At 43.2% G+C, this 23,876-nt stretch overlaps 1 protein-coding gene across 1 annotated transcript in view; it reads left to right on the forward strand.

The window, feature by feature from the left end:
- Positions 1 to 22,737, forward strand: part of TTC17 (tetratricopeptide repeat domain 17) — an 89,044-nt gene extending 66,307 nt beyond the window's left edge. Inside the window, exons 17-25 of the mRNA XM_074955305.1 lie at positions 264 to 437; positions 3,173 to 3,423; positions 4,489 to 4,654; positions 8,911 to 9,031; positions 13,047 to 13,206; positions 13,951 to 14,034; positions 16,303 to 16,422; positions 18,805 to 18,948; positions 21,623 to 22,737. Coding sequence (XP_074811406.1) covers positions 264 to 437; positions 3,173 to 3,423; positions 4,489 to 4,654; positions 8,911 to 9,031; positions 13,047 to 13,206; positions 13,951 to 14,034; positions 16,303 to 16,422; positions 18,805 to 18,948; positions 21,623 to 21,754 — 1,352 coding nt within the window. The 3' untranslated portion in view covers positions 21,755 to 22,737. The remainder of the gene's footprint in view (positions 1 to 263; positions 438 to 3,172; positions 3,424 to 4,488; positions 4,655 to 8,910; positions 9,032 to 13,046; positions 13,207 to 13,950; positions 14,035 to 16,302; positions 16,423 to 18,804; positions 18,949 to 21,622) is intronic.
- Positions 22,738 to 23,876: the final 1,139 nt, after the last annotated feature.

Consider the following 23,876-nt stretch of genomic DNA (forward strand, 5'->3'; position numbering starts at 1 on the left):
AAAATCAGAGTAGATTAAGCATCTGAGATCCTTGTATTCTGAACTTTTAGTGGCCTGATCTAGCAAAGTGCTTAGCACTCTGCACTCCCACTAAAATCTCACTGAGTTGAGGATCCTCGGTACCTTGTAGGAGAAGAAGGAAAGGGGTGGAATGTCATTTCTAGAGTGTTGCTTCTGCAACTTAATAATTTAGGGTTTGTATTAGATGTGTCCAGAGGGAAGGTGATTTATAATGTGTGTGTCTCTTTCTCTGTTTTTTACAGGCCACTGTCATGAGAGAAACCATGATGGCAGCCATGACAAGCAGAAGTACTTCGGTGACCCCCAAGAGTCTGTAATAACAGCTGAGGAAGAAAACTCTGAGGGAGATATAGAAGAAGATCCAGAAGCCTTTGTTCAGAGTTCAACAGGAGACCCTTCCTCCCTGAGACTGGAAAGTAAGTCATCCTTAGAATTTCGGTGCATGCTTGGACAATGAGCCACTTTCTACACTTCAAGCCGAGCTTCCTTTTCGGAAGAGCTGTTTTCCTTCCTATAGATGTGCTCTCCAGTTTTGCTTGCCACAAGGATGAAACACTTATGACAAGACAGAAGAAAGGCTATTTCTTAATTCAGTTGATTTCTTATATGATCTTTCAAGTCCTTCCCAAACAGCAGACAAATTAAAGGTGCTGCAGCCAAGGCTATGACCGAGTTTCTTTTACCTTTCAAGTGCCCTGTTTCTTTTAGTTTGTGTGGGCAAAAACACAGGCTGTGTACAATACTCTCATTTACTGGAACATGACTTGTTTCTCGAGTTGCTGCTCCTCCCAAAGTGAAATAATAATGAAACCTTTAAGATGTTATAAAGTTTTTAAAATAGTGTGTGAAGCATCTTTGACACATTCTGCCTCTTTAATGTGAGTTTTACTAGGGGTGTACTGTATAAGGCCTTAAAGCAATCCCCTGCATGACATAAGAGTCAGAGAATTGTGTGCATTAATATTTAACACCCTTCAGATTTTGAACTCCTCAGACAGCAATCCTGGTGAGTTTTCCTCCCTTTTACTTTCCCTAGTGAAACACAATAGTAATGAGGTAAACTGCTGAAATGGATCTTGATAACGTTTCACTCTGTGGCACTTGAAAACTCCTTATTTCGTCTCCTTATTCCAGGGAGAGAGAGGAAGAGAAACAAGTAACCTTTAAAGCTGATCCTATTCTGTTCCCCACTCTTCTTCCTCAAGCCTAACAGAAAAAAGTATTAGGGTCCAAGTAAAAGCCCAGAGAGTAGAGTATGGTCCAGATTTAAGGATACTATTTCCTAGAACACACTATGTTCATTTATATATCCATCTCATTCTCACCTTAGTAGTTCGAGAGGTAAGATCAAGACATGGAGAGTTTTACTCCATGTCAGGGCTTGGCTACGCTTGCAAGTTAGAGCACATTAAATCAGCCCCGGGCGCCCTAACTCCTGAGGTGTCCACACGAGCAAGGCACTTAGAGTGCCTGGACTCTGCAGCTGGAGCGCTCCTGGTAATCCACCTCCACGAGAAGCATAAAGTTTGATGCGCCCCGGCTGAAACGCCTGGGCGTCAGTGTGGACGACGCGTTGCATTACTGCACTGTGATTGGCCTCCGGAAACATCCCATAATCCCCTGAAGTAAAGTGGCCACTCTACTCACTCTCTCAACTCTGCTGCAGGCATGCAGATATCCCACGGGTTCTCAGTCTTTTGTATTGGTGACCCCTTTCACACAGCAAGCCTCTGAGTGCAACCCCCCCTTATACATTAAAAACACTTTTTTATATATTTAACACCATTATAAATGCTGGAGGCAAATCAGGGTTTGGGGTGGAGGCTGACAGCTTTCAAACCCCCCCCCCCCCATGTAATAACCTCACAACCCCCTGAGGGGTCCTGACCCCCAGTTTGAGAACCCCTGGGATATCCCCTTTGAAAGCTCCCTTTCTGACAGGCGGCATGCTTATCTGCTGCGGGACAAAGCAAATAATTACTGTGGAATGCCGGGGGGGCGGGGGGCCTGCAACTGTCTGAATTTACAAGACAGCATGCTGACACACTCTCTGCCCCCCAAAACACAGTCTCTCCCCCAACGTACACACAACACACTCCCTGTCACACTCCCCGCCCCCCTCCCCCCCTTTGAAAAGCATGTTGCAGCCACTCGTACGCTGGGATAGCTACCACAATGGACTGCTCTTTGTGGCATTGCAAGAGCTGCTAATGTGGCTGCGCCAGTGCGCTTGCAGCTGACAGTGTAAACACACGGCGGCGTTTTCCCTGCTGCGGTCTCCGAAGGCTGGTTTAACTCCCAGCGCTCTACATCTGCAAGTGTAGCCACGTCCTCAGTGCTCAAGCTCAGAAAGCTACAGAGAAGCAGCTGTCTGTCTTCCCACTGAAACAAAGACAATTGTCATGGACAGGGAGAAGAAGAATGAGAATTGATCTAGAGTTGTCCACTTTTGAATCAGCAATTGATGAAGCATCATTATGCAAAGACCTATATTTTCCTAAAGACTTTCCAATAGCTTCTGACCATTTGTGATGCACAGTGAGCGAGCAGTGATCTTCCTATTCAATACTTCTGATTCTGAAAAAAATAAAAGAGCAGTTGGTACTGAGAGTACAACTGCCATGGTCATGGCAAGGTCTAAATTTCACCTAAACCTTGTTTGCTTATGTCACTTTTCAGAGTCCTTTGTGTGCATGCATGTTCATGGTGAGGAAGGGGATTCATTCAAATGAAATATTTCAGTTCGGTTTATTAAAACAAAATATTGTTGTCAATCCAGCTTTCATGAGCAGCCCTATAATAACAAATAAACCCATGCAACTCAACAGTTTTGAAGAACTTTAACAAGCCAGGGTGTGTTGAAGAAAATCAGTTTTCCGGCTCTCAAAAAGTGGAAATTGTGATTTTTTGTTTTTGTTTGTTTGTTTGGGGGTTTTTTTGTGGTTTTTTTTTTGTTGTTGTTGTTGTTGTTTATTTTTTTAAATTGTAGGAAGTTCCTTGCTTGGTGTTTACTTTTTTTTAATGAAAGGTCTTAGATGGTCTGCATCATATTTGTACAGGTAGAAGACTTTAGGCATATCCCTTTGTACTGCCTTTGGATACTATTGTAACACAAATAATTTTGGTGACGCTTATTGACATTTCATTTCAGACACAGTTGTTGCAGAAAGCAATGACTCAGAAGGGATGGAGAGTTTGGGAGATGCTCAGATGTCTGAAGAAATGTTGGCCTTGGTAGACGAGTTTGAAAATTCCTGGTCTCTTGAAGCCTTTGAGGGGGCACTGGAGGTGAAAGGTCGTCGGATGGACTTGCAGGGAATTCGGGTTCTAAAGACAGGTTCTCAGGATGGACTGGCTAGCTCCTGTTTTGGAGATTGTGGAGATGATGATGAAGCTGAATGGGTAAGAGCACTCATTTGCAAGATATAGTTTAGTAGCATTCATAAGTCATATGCTAATTTACCATGACTGTAACAATGATGGTTTGAAGGGAGGCTGAACACTTCAGCCTGGAATACAGAGTCTTTAATCTCTAGGTCACCAGTCTTTCCTGAGTCATAAATGACCAAAAGACATGACCACCTGAGAGCTGGTTGATGGCCTCTGAGAAATAAATTGGTAGCGTCAGTCCACCTCCTAACAGACAAAACTGCCATCAGCATTGTTACTAATTGACATCTTTATTGGTAGCAAAGAGGCCAAGTATTGAATGAGCCATGGAGCTAGAGTACACCTCTTATCTTTGGGGCGGTCCAGGCAAGAGACGATGGTTGAGTCTCACTGCTGGTGAATGAAATTTACACTGCATTGTGCAGGTAGAGGATTTCATTCTCATATGCTCTCAGATCTGGCACTTACCAGAACTGAATTCATTTTGATAAATAAATGCATAAATTTAGAGAGACAAGGCAGCTGAAGTAACTTCTATTAGAGCTACTTCTCTGATGAGAGAGCAGCTTTTGAGCTCCACAAAACTCTTCTTTAGGTATTTTTCTGACCTCAAAAAGAGCTCTGTGTAGTGTAAAAACTTGTCTCTTTCATGAACAGAAGTTGGTCCAATAAAAGATTTTTCACCCCCGACTCTCGCATACCCTGGGATCGTGACAACAACATGAAAAACATTAATAAACAATTGTCTTTTTTAAAAAAAATATATCTACCTTGATGCATTCAGAAAACTAAAAAACAAAATGCTATTCTGCTTTAACTGGCCTTGGACTTTTACCCCCAGTGAAAAATTATAATAAAAGGGAGGGTACAATATTAACTAAAAGGTCTAGTTAGTGTGAAGATACCTGATGTCCATTTTGATGGTGCTAGGAACAGAACTAAAAGGAAAGTGTTCCAGTTCTGTAGCAATTAAATGGATTTTCTCTCACATACACAAATGAATCCTCTAATGTATTTCATTTGTGCAATACAGTATAATTTGGTAGGGGTAACTGTGACAATGTTGTTCTTTTACAGATCACATTCCAGGTCAAACGTTTAAAGAAACCAAAAGCAGAAAGCTTGGATCTTCAGGAGCCCCCTGGGAGAAATGGAGAGGAAGGGGTTAATGCCGAAGATGAAAACCTGTACCAAATGGCTCTGGAGATCAGTGGCCCAAAGATACCCTCCCCTGGACCACCAGGTAAATTACTGTTTTCAGGGAAAGCAAATCCCTCAGTGCCTCACAGTTCATTGTATTAATACATCAAATGGATAATAGTGAGATTAGAGAAGTATATTTCGGTCTATATGAATGTGGCACAATTAGAATTCTATCCCACAAACATTCTCCTAGGAGCCCCTATTTCTAGAGTGCAGCACAGTTGTGTTTTGTATAGCATCTTTCATCTCAGCTGTTTTTCAAAACACTTTCGGGGGTAAAATGAAAAATAATGAGAGAGAGAGAGAAATTGAGAGGAGAAAAAGCAAGGGAGGAAAGATGTTTTGGGGTAATATTTGAATGAAGCCAGAGAGATAATGAGGTGGAGAAGTTAGTAGTAGTCGTAGTAATTTACCTGGTGTCATTGAAGTGCACAGCATTTTTGTATGTTCAGATACCCCGGTGACAGACACAGTATGAGATACATTTGATATAATGAATGATCCCTGCTCCAAGGACTTTGAGACAAAAATCAAATATGGTCCCAGTCACAAAGTACTGCTGAGTTTTTATTTTTACTGTTTTCTTTGGTGATGGCCTGAAACAATGACTAGACATCTGTTCCAGATGGCAGGAATTGCAGAAGAGAAGACTCTTGCACCAACTGAGGTGAAGTAAGGTGAAGAGAGAGATGAAGGTTGTGCTAGGGAGCAGAGAGGGAAAGCAGAAGGAAAATAGAAAGAAGCAAGATCTGTAAGATAGGCTTGACAAAAGTGTGAAGGTGTGCATCCACCACAGGAGCCATCAGTGGTATTCTGCACATGCTGGAATCTGAAGCACCTGGAGCCTGGGGATGCCATAGAGGAGAGAGTTCAAATAGTCAAGATGAGATGAAATGAAGGTATGGGGAGGATTTCAGCAGACATGAAGTCTAGATTGTGTTGTCCTTGGGTAATGTTGCAGAGTTGATGCTAGCCATATTGGTATTTTCAAGCAAAGGGCTGTCTTATTGCACCAAATTTTAGTCGGTGACCTGTTGAAAGATGGGATGGCCAAGTGGGTAAGGTGCTCAACTACAATCCTGAAGGTTGTGGGTTTGAGTATAATTCAATCTCAGACTTAAAGGCCACCTCCAGTTCACCCAGCTGCAAAATGGGTAGCTGATTCATTGGACTAGGACAGTCAAAGTGGTTGGACATGATGCTGGCCACATCACTCCCTAGTGTACTGTTTGCTGTGAATCCGATATGCCTGGACCATATCATGTCAATGAGCCACTGCTCAGGGAAACTTTTTGACTTTGACCAGTTGGGGTGGATTTGACGTTGTGACTTAGGAGGCCACTTTAAAGGTTCTAATACAGTAACTCCTCACTTAGTCGTCTCGGTTAACGTTGTCACGTTGCTGATCAATTAGGGAACATGCTTGTTTAAAGTTGCGCAATGCTCCCTTATTACGTCATTTGGCAGCTGCCTGCTTTTGTCCACTGCTTACAGAATTCTCTGGAAGAGCAACCCCTCCTCGTGGGGATTAGAACCAGAGGGGGCTGGCAGCCCCTCCCCCATCAGCTCCCTTAAATTCCCTGTAGGGTATGTGTCTTGGCAGTTGCCTACCAGCAGTTCAGCTGTCCCTCCCCTGACTGCCGTGCTGCTCCTGTCCTGCCCTCTCCCTTGAAGCTGCTCCTGGGAACTTCCTGCTTGCTGGGGGATGGGGGGGAGAGGAATGCTGATGTCAGAATGTCCCCATGTTCCTGCTCCCACCCCCGCTCTGTACCCCCTCTCCACAAAGCGGAGGAGGGGACAGGGCTTGGGGGGAGCTTCAGGAAGCTATTGCTTCCTGTCTGATCTGCTTAAAAGAGCAACATACTTGAAGTGCGGTCAGCATACTTAAAGGGGCAATGCACGTGTCTCACTTATGCACGCACCCCCCAGCACTTGGGCAAGTCAGCACCTGTGCAGCCATGCATGTGCTGTCAGGAGGAGGAAGTGGTGCGCTCCAGCTGCAGAGCGTGGGTTCATCATCAAGTTCAGTTTTTGCAGGGAAGTGTTTGCAGCTACTGCCCTGCATCTATTCTGTTTCCTCCCTCCTGCCTCAGTCCACGCTGTCTTGTAGAGTGCGAAGCTACATTAACAGCGGAGTATTAACACTTGAGGGCTCAGGCGAAGGGCATTCCCTGGGAAATATTCCACCCTCTTACTCCACCACCTCAACCAAGCTTTACAATCATTCATTGCTGTGTACAATATTAAACTGTTGGTTTAAAATTGTTTAAAACTTATATTGTATATGTATACAATGTCTCTTGTCTGGTAAAAAACATTTCCCTGGAACCTAACCCTGCCCCCCTATTTACATTAATTCTTGTGGGGAAATTGGATTCGCTTAACATCGTTTTGCATAAAGTTGCATTTTTCAGGAACATAACTACAACGTTAAGTGAGGAGTTACTGTATGCGCCTTTTAATAAGCTCCCATTTTAGCAGTTGGAAGACTTGGATTTGTTTAATATTTAAACAGTAAAGATTACTTGAGGCTACGCAGGTTGGAAATTGGATTGGAGCTGTGACCTTACACTCCCCCATAATGCTGAGCTCCCAAATATTATTGAGCTATCTCGGTCATAGGTATTTGTATGGTGTCCTTTACTATAGTATCTGAGCATCTCATATTCTTTATTATATTTATCCTCTCAATACACCTGTGAGGTAGGAAGTACTATTTATCCCCATTTTACAGATGGAGAGCTGAAGCACAGAGAGGCAAAGTGACATGCCCAGGGTCATGTAGGAATCTCTGCTAGAGCAGGGAAATAAGCTCAGATGTCCCACTTCCCAGGCTAGCTCCCTAACCAGTAGACCATCCTTTCTCTTGTTATATATTATCATCCCTTAGTGAGATGATCACCACCACCACCACCAGGAGGGTGGGCTCAGAAATGCCCATGTGAACTACTGAATACCGAAGAGTGAAATGCATTCCACAGTACCGACATGCTGAGAAATGATTACCCTGGCATGAATTTTCCCACTGACACACTGAGTGCAACTTCCTTTAACAGGCCTCTAATCAGTCTTTTCTATGAGTTGATGTAATAGATTTATTTTAATTTTGCAAAAATAAAGGGAAAGCACTTTCATGCAGGCGTAGGAGGTAAGATTTGGATCCAAATGGCGAAAGAAAATCAAGTAAGTAGAAATAGATCTTGAAATGCTGCCCAGGCAATGTATTTAGCTCTTTGCTTGCTTGCTTTTTTTTTTTTTTCTCTACATAGTATTGTTGATGTTATTAAGCACTGTAATAGTGAGAACCATATAGGGCCAGCATAGTTAGCCTCTTGCTGAGCTATTTAATGGCTAAAATGTTTTTCTGTTTATACACTCCACTTGTTTTGAAACTCCCATGTGAGAGACAGTATTGACTGGTGATTAAAACGGGAAATCTGAAATGTTAGGGCCTGTTCCAAAACACACTGAAGTCAGTGGAAAGACTTCAGTGGGTTTTGGCCCACTGGTCTTATTCCTTACTTTGTCACTGATCTTCTGAGTAACCATGGACAAATTATCTCCCTGCCTCAATCTACTCATTTGTAAAATGGGAAGAATAATATTCACCAACCTAATAGGGATTTCCGAGATTTAATTTCTTAATGGTTTCTAAAGTACTCTTAGATCCACAAGCAAGACGGTGTAAAAGTTATCAGCCATCATGATCAATAATAATATTATTCCCTGAAAAATATTGACATTATTCCATCTCACTCTGAAACAAGAACAACAGAGGCTACAATAATCAAAAAATATTTGCATTGATTCTGGAAGTAACTGCAGAACTGACAAGGAAAGCTCAGCACCTCCTTGGTAATATTTTCTATTTAATAATTTACCTCAAAAAAGTTCAAGTGCACAAATGCAGGTAACACGTTGCTTTTTTTGTGTGTAACCCAGAGAATTATTATTCTTAAACTTCAGATGTGGAAAGGTATTAATAAAAAAGTTTTTAAACATACACATTGGAGCCTGTCATATCCTATTTAGGTTCCAATCCAGCAATCAGATCACCATAGACAGACCTCTGGGTTCCATACAGGTGTGGGGCTCTTTTCACAGGGATCCAATTGCAGGACTGAGGTCGTAGCTCTTTGAGGCAGGGAATACTTCACATGCCTCTACATGTGTAAAGTGCTGTGTAAATCTGACGCTTTTTAAATCTTTAAAAATGAATCTTTGTAGCTTGCTTCTTTTTTTTTTTTTTTTTTTTTTTTTTTAAGATAATTCCTTGTATTACCTGCTTCTTTCTAGGAAAAAGGCGTGACTATCGCAGCCTGGGCTGGCCAAGTCCTGATGAGTGTTTGAAACTCCGGAGGGTGGAGTTCACTACTGTAGCCAGCACATGGCTAGCTGTTTCTGCTAAAAATATTGAGTGAGTATCATGCATGTGAACTTAAATAATTGGGGTAGGGTGGCTATATGGTAGTCTTATGTACGTATGCCAAACATCTTAGTGGCCCACTAAAGCAAATGGCAACTCTGCTATGGCTTCAGCCAATCTTGATACCACCTCTATGGTAGTCAATCCAAGGAGGTGAGTCTTTAACATGGAGCCAACAGCAGGGCTGGGGACTGAGACAGCCCCTTTGTTCTTTGCTTTGAGGGTGTCTGTCCCTGTGGGTCACCCACATTTGCAGTTTAGGGGTAGTGGTAGATCCTCAGTTGTTTCAGACGGTCCTCTAGCAGCAATCATAGAATCATAGAATCATAGAATATCAGGGTTGGAAGGGACCCCAGAAGGTCATCTAGTCCAACCCCCTGCTCGAAGCAGGACCAATTCCCAGTTAAATCATCCCAGCCAGGGCTTTGTCAAGCCTGACCTTAAAAACCTCTAAGGAAGGAGATTCTATCACCTCCCTAGGTAACGCATTCCAGTGTTTCACCACCCTCTTAGTGAAAAAGTTTTTCCTAATATCCAATCTAAACCTCCCCCATTGCAACTTGAGACCATTACTCCTCGTTCTGTCATCTGCTACCATTGAGAACAGTCTAGAGCCATCCTCTTTGGAACCCCCTTTCAGGTAGTTGAAAGCAGCTATCAAATCCCCCCTCATTCTTCTCTTCTGCAGACTAAACAATCCCAGCTCCCTCAGCCTCTCCTCATAAGTCATGTGCTCTAGACCCCTAATCATTTTTGTTGCCCTTCGCTGGACTCTCTCCAATTTATCCACATCCTTCTTGTAGTGTGGGGCCCAAAACTGGACACAGTACTCCAGATGAGGCCTCACCAGTGTCGAATAGAGGGGAACGATCACATCCCTCGATCTGCTGGCTATGCCCCTACTTATACATCCCAAAATGCCATTGGCCTTCTTGGCAACAAGGGCACACTGTTGACTCATATCCAGCTTCTCGTCCACTGTCACCCCTAGGTCCTTTTCCGCAGAACTGCTGCCTAGCCATTCGGTCCCTAGTCTGTAGCGGTGCATTGGATTCTTCCATCCTAAGTGCAGGGTCCTGCACTTATCCTTATTGAACCTCATCAGATTTCTTTTGGCCCAATCCTCCAATTTGTCTAGGTCCTTCTGTATCCTATCCCTCCCCTCCAGCGTATCTACCACTCCTCCCAGTTTAGTATCATCTGCAAATTTGCTGAGAGTGCAATCCACACCATCCTCCAGATCATTTATGAAGATATTGAACAAAACCGGCCCCAGGACCGACCCCTGGGGCACTCCACTTGACACCGGCTGCCAACTAGACATGGAGCCATTTATCACTACCCGTTGAGCCCGACAATCTAGCCAGCTTTCTACCCACCTTATAGTGCATTCATCCAGCCCATACTTCTTTAACTTGCTGACAAGAATACTGTGGGAGACCGTGTCAAAAGCTTTGCTAAAGTCAAGAAACAATACATCCACTGCTTTCCCTTCATCCACAGAACCAGTAATCTCATCATAAAAGGCGATTAGATTAGTCAGGCATGACCTTCCCTTGGTGAATCCATGCTGACTGTTCCTGATCACTTTCCTCTCATGTAAGTGCTTCAGGATTGATTCTTTGAGGACCTGCTCCATGATTTTTCCAGGGACTGAGGTGAGGCTGACCGGCCTGTAGTTCCCAGGATCCTCCTTCTTCCCTTTTTTAAAGATTGGCACTACATTAGCCTTTTTCCAGTCATCCGGGACTTCCCCCGTTCGCCACGAGTTTTCAAAGATAATGGCCAAGGGCTCTGCAATCACAGCCGCCAATTCCTTCAGCACTCTCGGATGTAACTCGTCCGGCCCCATGGACTTGTGCACGTCCAGCTTTTCTAAATAGTCCCTAACCACCTCTATCTCCACAGAGGGCTGGCCATCTCTTCCCCATTCTGTGATGCCCAGCGCAGCAGTCTGGGAGCTGACCTTGTTTGTGAAAACAGAGGCAAAAAAAGCATTGAGTACATTAGCTTTTTCCACATCCTCTGTCACTAGGTTGCCTCCCTCATTCAGTAAGGGGCCCACACTTTCCTTGGCTTTCTTCTTGTTGCCAACATACCTGAAGAAACCCTTCTTGTTACTCTTGACATCTCTTGCTAGCTGCAGCTCCAGGTGCGATTTGGCCCTCCTTATATCTTTCCTACATGCCCGAGCAATATTTTTATACTCTTCCCTGGTCATATGTCCAACCTTCCACTTCTTGTAAGCTTCTTTTTTATGTTTAAGATCCGCTAGGATTTCACCATTAAGCCAAGCTGGTCGCTTGCCATGTTTACTATTCTTTCGACTCATCGGGATGGTTTGTCCCTGTAACCTCAACAGGGATTCCTTGAAATACAGCCAGCTCTCCTGGACTCCCTTCCCCTTCATGATAGTCCCCCAGGGGATCCTACCCATCCGTTCCCTGAGGGAGTCGAAGTCTGCTTTCCTGAAGTCCAGGGTCCGTATCCTGCTGCTTACCTTTCTTCCCTGCGTCAGGATCCTGAACTCAACCAACTCATGGTCACTGCCTCCCAGATTCCCATCCACTTTTGCTTCCCCCACTAATTCTACCCGGTTTGTGAGCAGCAGGTCAAGAAAAGCGCCCCCCCTAGTTGGCTCCCCTAGCACTTGCGCCAGAAAATTGTCCCCTACGCTTTCCAAAAACTTCCTGGATTGTCTATGCACCGCTGTATTGCTCTCCCAGCAGATATCAGGAAAATTAAAGTCACCCATAAAGTCACACAATGAACAGGGCAGCTATTTTCTATCTGTGCTTGGCAAGAATCTTTTCTCTCAAATACAAACCATGTTACTGTTGTCCCTGCCCCTGTCACCTCAATATACATGGGGCTCCTCCTCCGTAAATCCATTCTTGTGCAGAATCCTGCAGCCTATTTCTTATGCACAGTATCTTGTGAGCACGACACCAATGCTCCCAGGTTTACCTGGGCTGCCTGCTGGTTTCCAGATGGTGTTTAAGGACTGAGAGAGTGCTGCCTGTGAGTGATAGTGTTGTAGTTGCGGTCAATGGAGGTGCGGAGTTAGATCCCAGTGATATAATAGAGAGGAGGCTGTCAGCAGGTCATTCTCCAGCAGGGCCTTTCGACTCTGGACCTTGATACCCACCTTGGTCGGAATCTGTTGACGTTCAGGGATTGCTGCAAAGGCCATCTATTTGCTCGGGCTTTGGGGAAGGGCTGTGGGTTTGCACGGGTATATTTTGGTTTTTTGATTTACATATTGGTTAGTTTAATTTTTGTTGTATTCTTTTGTTGAGTGGTTTTTCCTTGTAATCACTGTTATTTAAAACAAAATAAATAGACTATTTCCCTTCCCCTTTTCTCATCCCTTTCTAGCCCATTCTGTAATATTGCAAGTCCCCTTTGTATTTGGATTCTTCACAGAAGAGAATATAAAACCTATTGATTAGGCAGACAGAGGAGGGTGAGCTGTCTTGGATTTGGAAACCTGCTCTAACTAAAGCAAACACTGAGCGAGGTTGGGGGTGGGTGGGTTGTGTGAGCTGTATAATCATACGTGTACGAAGTGCTAATGGAAAAACTACCAATATACCTCCATCCTTGGTGACCTATATCAACTCTGCTGCTGTAAGGAAACTAGTTTGTGGTTAATGGCCACTCGTGAAGAAGAGCTCCGTGTGAGCTCGAAAACTTTCTGTCTTGCAAACAGAAGATGGTTCAATAAAAGATATTATCTCGCCTACCTTGTTTCTCTACCACTTAGTTATAGTCTAATAAGATAGACAAGCATCAGCTAGAATGGGTTAGCAAAGAAGGCTGCTGTTTTCGAATTTTGTCTTCAGAGTGAAGGTCAAATTCTTCCTGTTCTCCAAATGAGGTTCTGCCAGCATCCAAACAAAACTTACCTGCTAGATAAGCTGTTGTTGTTAATTGACTCCTCCCTCTCCTTCTCCTGACCAGGAGGATCTTATATGACTTAGAACTTGTTTTAATTCCTTTCTAGCATTACAGAGCACATCAATTTTGCCACACAGCTGCAAGAACCAGCCATGGAGCCCCTTTGCAGCCCCAATCTACCTGCCAGTATGCACACCTTGGACCATCTGCAAGGGGTTTCCAATAGGGCTAGCCTGCATTACACTGGAGAGAGTCAGCTAAAAGAGGTACACTTCTGTCTTCACACTGCTGTTTGGTGGCTATCCGAGATTTTAAGGATCAAGAGACAATTAGGTTTATGTTAAGGATAGGATGGTTCCAAGGATTTGTAATAGGCTAATGAACCTTTCCTCGCTGATTGACTGTTCATGGGTAGTAATGGATGAATACTACCATCTAATGGGTATTCAGCAGTCTATGATGATCTCACATCATTTTTTAGTAGCTCAGAGGCCATATTGTTAATTCCCTTGTTGGCTTTCTAAACAAAAGAGATGAGAATCAAATGGTCCCTGGACACTGAACTGCCTCCTCATTCCTAGAAGTGGTCCCTCTAAGACACACTGGAGAGGAAATTTGTAAAGCAACTGCCACCAAGGCTGTACCTATTCTGTGGCTAAACAGTCGCTAGAGCTGTCAATCTGGGATCTTTTGCCAATAACGAAGTTATGTAAAGAAAAGTTTGCCATGTATGTTAAGCAGATCACAAAATGCTGAATCCTTTCTTGTCATGTCTTTCACATTTCAGTATTGTACTTCAGGGGCCCTATTCTCACTGCCAGCTAGTGCATTTGTAACATACACAAAAGCCCCCAGATACGCAGGCAACACAGAGTGCTTCTTAGGGGCGGGATCAGGTCTTTGCTGGGAGACAGCATCAGATTTTAAGAAGCCATTTTCTTATCTGTTTTTCCTTGATTTCATCTTGTCAATTTCCACCCTCTAAGCACCTGCCTTTTCCTCCTTCCCAGGTATTACAGAATCTTGGCAAAGACCAATATTCACCACAGTCATTAGAACAAGTCGGAACTCGAATAGCCAAAGTTTTGGAAAAGGTATGTGTGTGCGACAAACAAAATTGAAGCAGGGTCTTATAGTGTCCTGTTCTTTACTTGCCTGACAATCCAGCCTCAGGGCTATGTGTCTAGAAACTCAGTCTAGGATGATAGTTTAAAGAGAGTTCTGTCTCTATGCAGTATCTACAATTGCTTGTACGCTTTTTTCTGACCCACCTTCTGTGCTTATACAACATGAGGTGAATCCATCAGATCTCTGTGCATATCTCTTTAATAAAATAAAACATTTAAAGTATTCAACCCATATGACATCATCCCTGTACTGGGCAGTGTTTTCATTCTTCTTCACTGGCTTCCAGCTGAGGATCTTAAAGAACTTTGAAAACATTAATAAATGGAGGCTTGGCACACCCCTGCCAAATAGGGAGAGTACTGTTATGTCTGTTTTAAAGCTGGGAAGCTAAGGAAAGCTGAGGAAACTAAAATATTGAGAGATTAATGTCCAGATTCTCCTCTCTTACACAGTTACAGCTCCCACTGAATCCAGTGAGCTTCACCCAAATAAGTGAACCAGGAATTTGCCCTGTGGTCTACCACAGGCCTCTCACTAAGACAGTGGCTGGGTTAAGCATAGAACACAGATCGTCCATCAGCTAGTTTTATTCCTTAGCCAAATAACCTATCCAAACACTGCAAGCCTGCTATTGAGTTAATAGCAGAGGTGAAAGTAAGCTAGTACAGTCTGGTACGGCTTACCAGACCTGCAGTGGCCGGAGCCCCGGGCCCTTTAAATCACCGCTGGAGCCCTGCTGCCGCTAACCTGGGGCTCAGGCAGTGGGGCTCGGGTGGCGCTTTAAAGGGCCTGGGGCTCCGGCAGTGATTTAAGGGGCCCGGAGCTATGCTGCAGTAGGGGTGGCTGGAGCCCCGGGCCCTTTAAATCGCCCCGGAGCTCCCAGCCACCACTGCAGCTGAGAGCTCCAGGGGCCTTTAAGTCATTAAAGGCCCAGCCTCTTCCAATTGAGGCCATGCCCCTGCTCAGGACTCCAGAGTACCGGTAAGTCCTTTAAGTTACTTTCACCCCTGGTTAATAGTGTGCATGTGCGTGTGTGCGTCTCATAGAACAATGGTCAGATTTTATACCTGGACCCAGTTTCATTATATCTGCTGTCTGACTGACATCCACCAAAAGAAGTTGATCAGGTGAAGTTCAGAACATCCTGCTCCAAAGCAGGAAACCCTGAACCAGGCTCATTTATAAAGTTAATGGAAGAGGTTTCCTATTTGGGCATCTCAGCGTCAATGGTCTGTCTTGATATCACTCATTTCAGCAATATTGGACTATCTACTAGCCCTGGAACAACCTAGACTTTGTTAGTTCCATAATGGCCCACTACTCTTTGGTAGAGGCTTCTAGATCAGATGCCCGCTTTGGTAAGGCTGTCCTGACGTCTTTGTTTAAGTAGGACTCCGACTCGCCATCTCCAAGCAGCCAGATAGCTGCTTGTTAGTTACCAAGAGTGAAATCTATGTGAACAGTCACTCAGTTATCTACCCTACAGTGTAAGGTGTAATACATATGGATTCCATGACCCCCCCCCCCCCTTCCCCACAACTATGGAGTCCTTCTCCTTTGAGATTCTGTATTGGTGAAGGAACCGGTGGATGGTTGGGCCTGTTCTTTCTTTTGTGCCTTCAGCTGGCAGGGTGGGGAGGCATAATGACAACTAGGGTGCAGGTGTAGTCCCAACAAACACTGCTGGCTAGGAGAATTCAATCTTACATGCATGGATTGTATGCATGCCAATAGTAGAATCCAGGTGGACAACACATCTGAAAGGACCATCGTTACTCGAGAGTGACTAAACTCTTCTTTCTTTAGGTCAAGCACTCAGAAATTATGAAATGCCAGAATTAAGGTTGTCCATGCAACACTGATTTGGCCTGCTGGTGCAGATACATTGTTACAGTCCTTAATTACATACTGTTCTTCCATAGGACTCATGCCTCAAGAGTGTACAAGATGGATGCACAACAGGTCACAATGAAAGTTGCAGAAGCAACCATAAATTTGGCATTTTCAGGCATTTGACTTTGCAACCTAAATAACTTAGCTGTTTTGTATATCTCATTATTAGGCAACAAACTCTCTTTTTTGCCGCCTTTTGTAAAGGTATACTGTTTAATTTTTAAATGGAAAACATTGGTTATGGATCTGGGGGGAATGTAGAGGGAGGAGGTGGGGCTGGGAGAATGTTTTGTACAGGTTTGTGTAATTCTTTTCCCCCTGCTGCATTGTTTTTTTTTCAGAATCAGACTTCTTGGGTCCTCTCCAGCATGGCAGCTCTCTACTGGAGGGTGAAAGGTCAAGGGAAGAAGGCAATAGACTGTCTGCGGCAGGCCTTGCACTATGCGCCGCATCACATGAAGGTACGTACAACACTGTTCACTGCTGAAATGGCAGCTCTTCCCAACTTGTGGCTCTGAGCCAGATAACGAGTTCTCATCAGTTGGCTCTCATCAACGCCCCCCAACTAGTGTAAATGTCATATGCACTCTCACCTGGCCAACACATTGACCTAAGATATTAGCCAGTCCTAGTGAAGGTCCTTGAGGCGTTCATCACCTCTTTAATATAGGATGTATTTTTACACAGCAGCAGAAGACACAGTTATAAGTCTCCCCGAGCCTGGAAAGGCAGGTGAATGTCCTTCAAGACTGATATGCTCAGTAATAAATGGCAGGCAGGCTGTCGATTCATACATGAATCCCTTGATCATATGCAGTTGCCTTAGCTGCTAAATTTATGTAGGCATGCTGGAACAGGAATTTGTTGTTTCTGCCACCCAGGGATTAGTTAATATGTTCTAGGAATGCTTACTGCTTATATAGCACTTTCCATCTACAAAGAGTTTTACCTCTGTTGGGGAGGTTGGTCATAGTTATTAGCCTCTTTTTACAGCTATGGGAACTGAGGCATAGAATGGAGAAGGGATGTGGCCAAGGCTACTCAGTGAGTCCATGGCAGAGCTGAGATTAGAACTGAAGGGAAAAAAAGGAAGAATGGTTTTGTCATTAAGGCATTGGATTGCAATTTGGGAGAGCTGGGGTCTGTTGCTGGCTCTGCCACAAACTTCCTGGCCCAATTACTTAGTCTTTGTGTGCACCTCTATTCCCCATTTTAAAATGGCGATTAGGGTGCTTCCCTACCTGAAGGGATATTGGGAGGAGGTACATGTGTTTGTGCGGTGGTCAGATACTGTGGTGATGGGCTCTTCATGGGTGGAAAGAGAGAAATTAGTTTATGCCTGGCTTCCCTGTCCCAAGTGCACTCCACCTGACAACACTGTATCTATTTCACTTCTACTGCATCTGTTTCACTTCTGTAATTCAGTCTTGCTTTGTCCTGCATCTCTTAAAGGAAGACTGGAACTAGGAGATTATGCAGGTTAAGCACCATCAACTTTTTATGTATCTCCCCACCACTTTCTTTTTATTGAACTGTTTAAGGGTCTTCAGAATTGGTTCCCTTAGCAATGTGTTTTGTGGGAGGAATTGGAGTAACATGATTGGCAGTTGTTAGCACACTGCCAACTTGGCACGAACACACCCTTGCAGTGCTGACCAATCTCCAGCAATTTCATGTCATTGCTCAACACCAGAATGCTTTCCAACCTCAGGACTTGTCTTCCTACTTGAAGGAGCAGCTGTCTCCAGAAAACACGTGGGCTTGGTTTGTTGAAATCCAACAGCTTGAAAACTCTGTGAGGTTTGGCACTGAATGAGCAGCTATTCAATATTTTGTTTTATCCTCGTGTGTGTCTCCATGCCTTATTTACGGAATGTTATTCAAACCCTTTTCTGACTACAGAGTTTCCTTGTAGGTTTTTCTGTGGCACTCTTCACTATAGTATCTGAGTGCTTCACAAACATGAATGAATTTATTTTTACAACACCCGGTGAGGTGAGGTGAAGTGAGGTACTCTCCCCGTTTTAACAATGGGGAGTGGAAACACAGGGAGACTAATGTCAGAAGTGTCCATTAGTTTTGGGTGCCCAATATGAGATGTCTAGGGTCTGATTTTTTTTTAAGAGTACTTAGCATTATGTAGCAATTTGTGTGTTCACATCATAGCTCTCATTGATTTAATTTGCAACTGTGAGTGCTCCCCTCTTCTGCAAATCAGACCCCCGTGAGGTGCCCAGAAAATGAGGAATAAACAATTAGTGGCCACCTGTTTATGCAACTTTCCCAGCATCACATAGGAACTCTGTGACAAAGCATTCAGCTGCGTTAACGATAAGACCGTCCTTTCTCTTCCCGAAATCCCCTGACTCATCACTACGCATCTTCTAACTTCTGCAACATATGAGAACTTCACTACACAACACTGATTTATCCCCAGCGGAGTCCCGTGGGGGAAAAATAGTATGGGATCATGTAATTAAAGATTATATCATGCATATGCTTAAGGGAGCCAAATTAGGATTGCAGAGGCAACCTTAAAACTAGCATTTCTTAACCTTTGAGTGCTTGACTTTGCAACCATAATGAATGAACTGTTAATGTAGATTTTTGTGTGTAATTACATATAAATATTACAGAGATCTGGATTTGTACTTCTGAAGTCTAAACCCATGGGAAATAAAATAGGAGCAACCCATCCATCTCCAAGAAATAATCCAGTGGGAGGGAAGAGAGGGCAGAGCCCCTCTGCCAATAGCGTTCACTACCAACCCCTTGATGCAGGGTCAAGAGACTGCAGCTTGTACTGCCCCATCCCTTTATACCTCTGGCTCTTCTCTTTTCAGGATGTCCCACTAATAAGCCTAGCGAACATCTTCCACAATGCAAAACTTTGGAATGATGCCATCATCGTGGCTACCATGGCAGTGGAAATAGCCCCGCACTTCGTGGTTAATCATTTCACACTAGCTAATGTCTATGTTGCAATGGTGAGTAGCAGCTGCTAGATTTTCTCCCATCTCCAGATACAGCGTAAAGCAGCTTTGAGCCCAAGAGCAAACTTAGAATTTCAAGGCTAGAGGTTCAGGAGGCTGGAAGTGGAGATGAGCAAGATCAGAAAGGAGGAATATTCTGTCAAATATACTCTTTTAATTATTCCAACATCTAAACTGATCATTTAATACTGGGATGGCTACTGTATTTATAGTCTGGTGTAACAATGCTATAGCTACAAGGCCTAGTAATGACAGTAGCCAGGTGTAGATAATTCTGCTTAATCTCCCCTATAAATAATGTCACTGTCTATAGGCCCAAGGGTTACAATACAATACAAAATAACTGGATAACGCAAGTGAGGCATAATTTCAATATCTAGATTATCAACCCACAAAGATCACTAGTTGCTAGAGAGAGTTTAAACTCCCTCACATTGTAGACATATTTCTTTCAACATATGATTCTACACCCTGTTGATTAAAAGGAGCAAGTGTCTCTCATGCTCCTAGATTATCCCTTTCTCATTGGACCTATGTTGTATACTTGATTCTAATCAATTAGTAGGGCTGGTACCAAGAAATCAGGATGGTTAAAGGGGTACCATCAACTTGAAATCTACTTAGTATCAACGAATGAGTCTGAAGTATTGTCAGGTACTATACTTGCCTCTGATTGCCCCTGCCAATTTTTCAGGACTTAGTCACATATTCTTAATGTTTTAAAATGTTTTGACTCTCCTTTGTTGCTGTATGAAAGGCCCACACAAATAACAGAGGAAACTGACTGGGTGGCCAGGTACTACTGTAGTGGGGGTGGAACATATAAATAATTGGATATATTGTGGCACTAACTGCACACAATGTTGCCAAATGTACAGTGGAAACAAACTGAGACTTTTTTTCTACTACCCTTTTATATTATAGTAATCTGAGTGGTCACTTGAGGTAATAGTATGCAAAACATGTCAGACAGAAGTGAAATTGAGTTGCTGGTGTCCCTTTAAAGTTAATCTTCTGAAAATACATACAACCATGCCTTTTCCCATCCTCAGCACACCCTTTCCCTGCCTCCAAAATGCCCCCTGGACCTAGGGGTTCTTGGTGGGGGATGTGGGGGTGGGGCACGACAGAGCTGGCAGAATTGGTTCAGCGCCAAGTGGAGAGGGCTCCCTGGACTTGGGATATTCCCTGTGAGGGGCCTTTTTTGCACCAGTTCAGGCACTACATAGGGCCTGTAGCATGGAGACAAATTCCTCTTCTGGGTCAAGTTACACATACATCAAAAAGAGTAGCTCCAGCAGGGTGAATGGGATTACTTTACTGTTTCTGAGAGCAGAATCTGTCCCAGTAAGCTAAGTATCAAAAATGTCATATTAGCTACCAATACAGCATTAAAAATGTTGACATACACTAGATTTAACCAGCAAATTGTCATATAATTTGGAAATGTTAGCCATCTGGCAGGTGGAGAAAATTCTGGGAGATTCTACAGAGTCTTGCACAAAACTGTAGAATTGTGTAGAAAATAAAACTAAAGGGACATCAGGGTAAAACCAAATCACTATAAAATTTATCCTTATGTATGTTACTAACGGAACTGTAAATAATAAGAGCTGAAAATGGAAAAGTCTCTGGTTCTTCACATCAGATGCTGCTCATTAATTTCTCACTTTTCCCATAAGAAACTAGTTTGGGGCTACTTACGCGTAATTCCACAACAAATGCCCCTTCTTGGTGAATCATAGAAAAACTTTGTTGGTTGGTCTGTGTAACTATTATAAATAACACTTGGCATCTTTTATCCAAAAATTTCAGAAAGCCTCACCAGCCTTGATTTAATTAAGCTTCCTAACCTCACGGGGAGGTGAGTATTATCCCCATTGTATAAATGGAAACACTGAGGTACAGAACAGGTGTGACTTAAGCAAGACCACTTGTTGAGTCAACGGCAGAGCAAGACCCAGGAGTCTTAACTCTGAGTCTCCTGCTCTAAGCGCTGACCCACACTGCCTTTCAATGCACTGTGCAACTTGTGTTTAAAAGAAAAAAACTGAGATAGAAAAAAAAATCTTGAAAAATAGGCTACAGTACTAGGCATTATATCTCCTTTTATCCAAGGATCTCAAAGTGCTTATTGATCAAGTCTGCATGGCAATTAAATGCCCACAGCTGGCCCAGGTCAGCTGGCTCAGGCTGCAGGATTTTAAAATTGCTCTGTAGATATTTGAGCTCCGGGTAGAGCCCGAGCTCTGGGACTCCTGCGAAGGGGGAGGGTCTCAGAGCCCAGGCTCAGGCTTGAGCCTGAATATCTAAACAGCAATATTTAGCCCTGCAGTCCAAGCCCTGCAAGCCCAAGTCAGCTGACCCAGCCCAGCCATGCCATACCATGGTCCTTTTATTCTAGTGTAGATGTACCCCCAAAAGTCATATCCTGGGAGGGGCTGAGCATGCTCAACTCTCATTGACTTAATTGTCACTCATCATTCTGTGGGATTGGGTCGTAAACCACATAACATCCCTGAGAGGTAGGTGAGGAAAATATAGAGATCACTTCACATTTAATGACCCACCACAGCACTGCACAATCATTTAGGACAGGAAGTGAATAGAATATGTTGTGGCTTTTGCTGTTTTGAAAGCTGACATTTTCAATCTTCTTTCCTTACAGGAGGAGTTTGAAAAGGCCATGAGATGGTATGAATCAACATTAAAACTGCAGCCTGAGTTTGCACCAGCAAAGAGTCGAATCCGCACCATCCAGTGTCATTTACTCATGAAAAAAGAGCGACGGTCTCCATAAAGATTAGCAGCTTCGTCTTTTTTTCTTAAGAAAACAAAATCATTGTTCACTATTCTGCTTTTAATGAGGGGTGCTAAGATAAATTGGGGAATCAAGATTTCTAACAAAACTCTTGGAAAGAAATGGGGTTTGGATCAAGGGATTTTTAGTTTGTTTTTTCAGGCGGGGGATTATCTTTGGGAAATAAATACATTTCACAAGCCATGATTTAAAACATCTGTGTAAATATTGAGCCAAGAAACTTTCCACGTGTCCACGACATACTCCAGGATCATTAGGTTTTTCTTAATGCTCAAATTGGCGCCAGCACCAACAATAACTTGCTTCATTTTGTAGCATTTAAGTCAATGGAAATGCAAAGCACATCCCTGCACCAAATAGCAAAAAGTTATAATCAGCTCTTCACCCATCAGAAATTCATGCTTTACCCAGTCTCGTCCAGTCCATATTGCCGTGTTACCAGCTCCAAGTTAGTTGTTGAAGGAGGAGGGAACATGATTTAATACAAAATCTTAGTTAAAAAAACAAAGTGTTTTAGGAACATCAAGCCTTTTTTATACTGTTATTACTGTTGCGGGATGGGGATGAATAGGAGGATGGGAACAGCAGGAGACCACAGTCTAAATGGTTTATATTTTGGTTACAAGACAAAAAGAAGCCAATCAGTTAAAATCCAAATAAGGGGTTTTATATCTGTCTGTATATTCGAAGCCCTCTGCAGCCCTGAGTCTTTGTTTTACTAATTCTTTGTTCGCTGTATTTTTACCCATCTCGGAATAAGGTGCAAGTGTTACAGTCTATCTCTCTGAGCCTTACAGACTTTCAACTGCTGAGAAGAAGAAGAGAGAACAGAAATTGTGAGCAAACAAGTCAGGTGAAGTGTTTCCATGTCAATCTTCTTTGGTCGGTGGAGGACCTGAAGCTCCAGACATCATTGTTGAATCAACAAGGGCACATACTTGGAACAAATAAAATTATGTTTATGAACAAAACGCTGGCCAGTGGTTTAATTTTTTGTGTGCCTCAGATTCCTCTTTCGGGGGGGGAGAAAAAAGGGAGATGCTAGTTTGAGCTGGTCGGAATACTTTTGACTAGATTAAATTCATCAAAATTTGTTTCATCGAAGCTGAAACATTTAGCAGAGACTTAGCAGTTTGCGGTTTTTGTCATTAGGGTTTTTTGGTTTTGGTTTGTTTGGGGTTTTTTTGAGAGAGAGAGAGAGAGAGAGAGACTCTCACTGTGTAGTGTGGATGGTTAGGGCATTGACGTTGGTTGGGATGTAGAAGATCCTGGTTCAAGTCACTGCTCTGCCTGATGCAGAGTGATCTGGAATGAAGAACTCTGCTCTGAATCAGGCAGAGTAGGGACGTGAACCTGGGTCTCCCATATCCCAAGGCAGTGCCTTCCCAAGCTCAGGTTTTGATCCAAAAACAGACATTTTGAGACCATTTCATTTGTGCAAAAGCATTTGAAAGGGTTTTCATCCCAGCGCAGAACAAAAATAAATTTTGGAACCTCAAAAGTTCTGAAACAGAACTGTCGTCCTCTAGTCCGATCTAGTGATAATAGCACAGATACAGCTTGTTGAAAAATGAGGGGGCGGGAAAATCACAAAAATATCAACAATGTTTTTTGTTTTGAAGTTTTTAAACATTTTAGAATGCTGTTCTTTTCAGATGTCATGTACCTTTTCCCCTCTTCTGTTCCTCCCATCCCATTTTCCCTCTTTTTGTTTTGCCATTGAAAAAGGAATAGGGGGAGAAAAATCAAAATTTTGGTGGCTTTTATTTAAAAAATGGAAAAAATTAGGTAACTTTTTTACAAAATTTCTGGTTTTGGACAGAAGCCATTCTTGACCAGCTCATAAAATACCCCTGTAATGAAGATCTGTGGGTTCTTTAATGCACTCTGAAGATAAGTGCTGAGAATTATTTATTCCAATTTCTGCTTATCTAAAGAAGATGTAGGTCTGACCAAATATTACAGTTGTGCAGATTCATTTTTATAAAAATTAGTCAATATGTATGCGTTAAGCGACATCGTCTGGTTGCGAACAAAGCCCAGGGTGTCACAAAACTTGTTATTCCCCAGACTAGAAGTTTACTGGAAGCTAAAGGTTATT

The sequence above is a fragment of the Natator depressus genome, chromosome 6 (genome assembly GCF_965152275.1).
Source record: "Natator depressus isolate rNatDep1 chromosome 6, rNatDep2.hap1, whole genome shotgun sequence".
NCBI classification, from domain to species: domain Eukaryota; kingdom Metazoa; phylum Chordata; order Testudines; family Cheloniidae; genus Natator; species Natator depressus.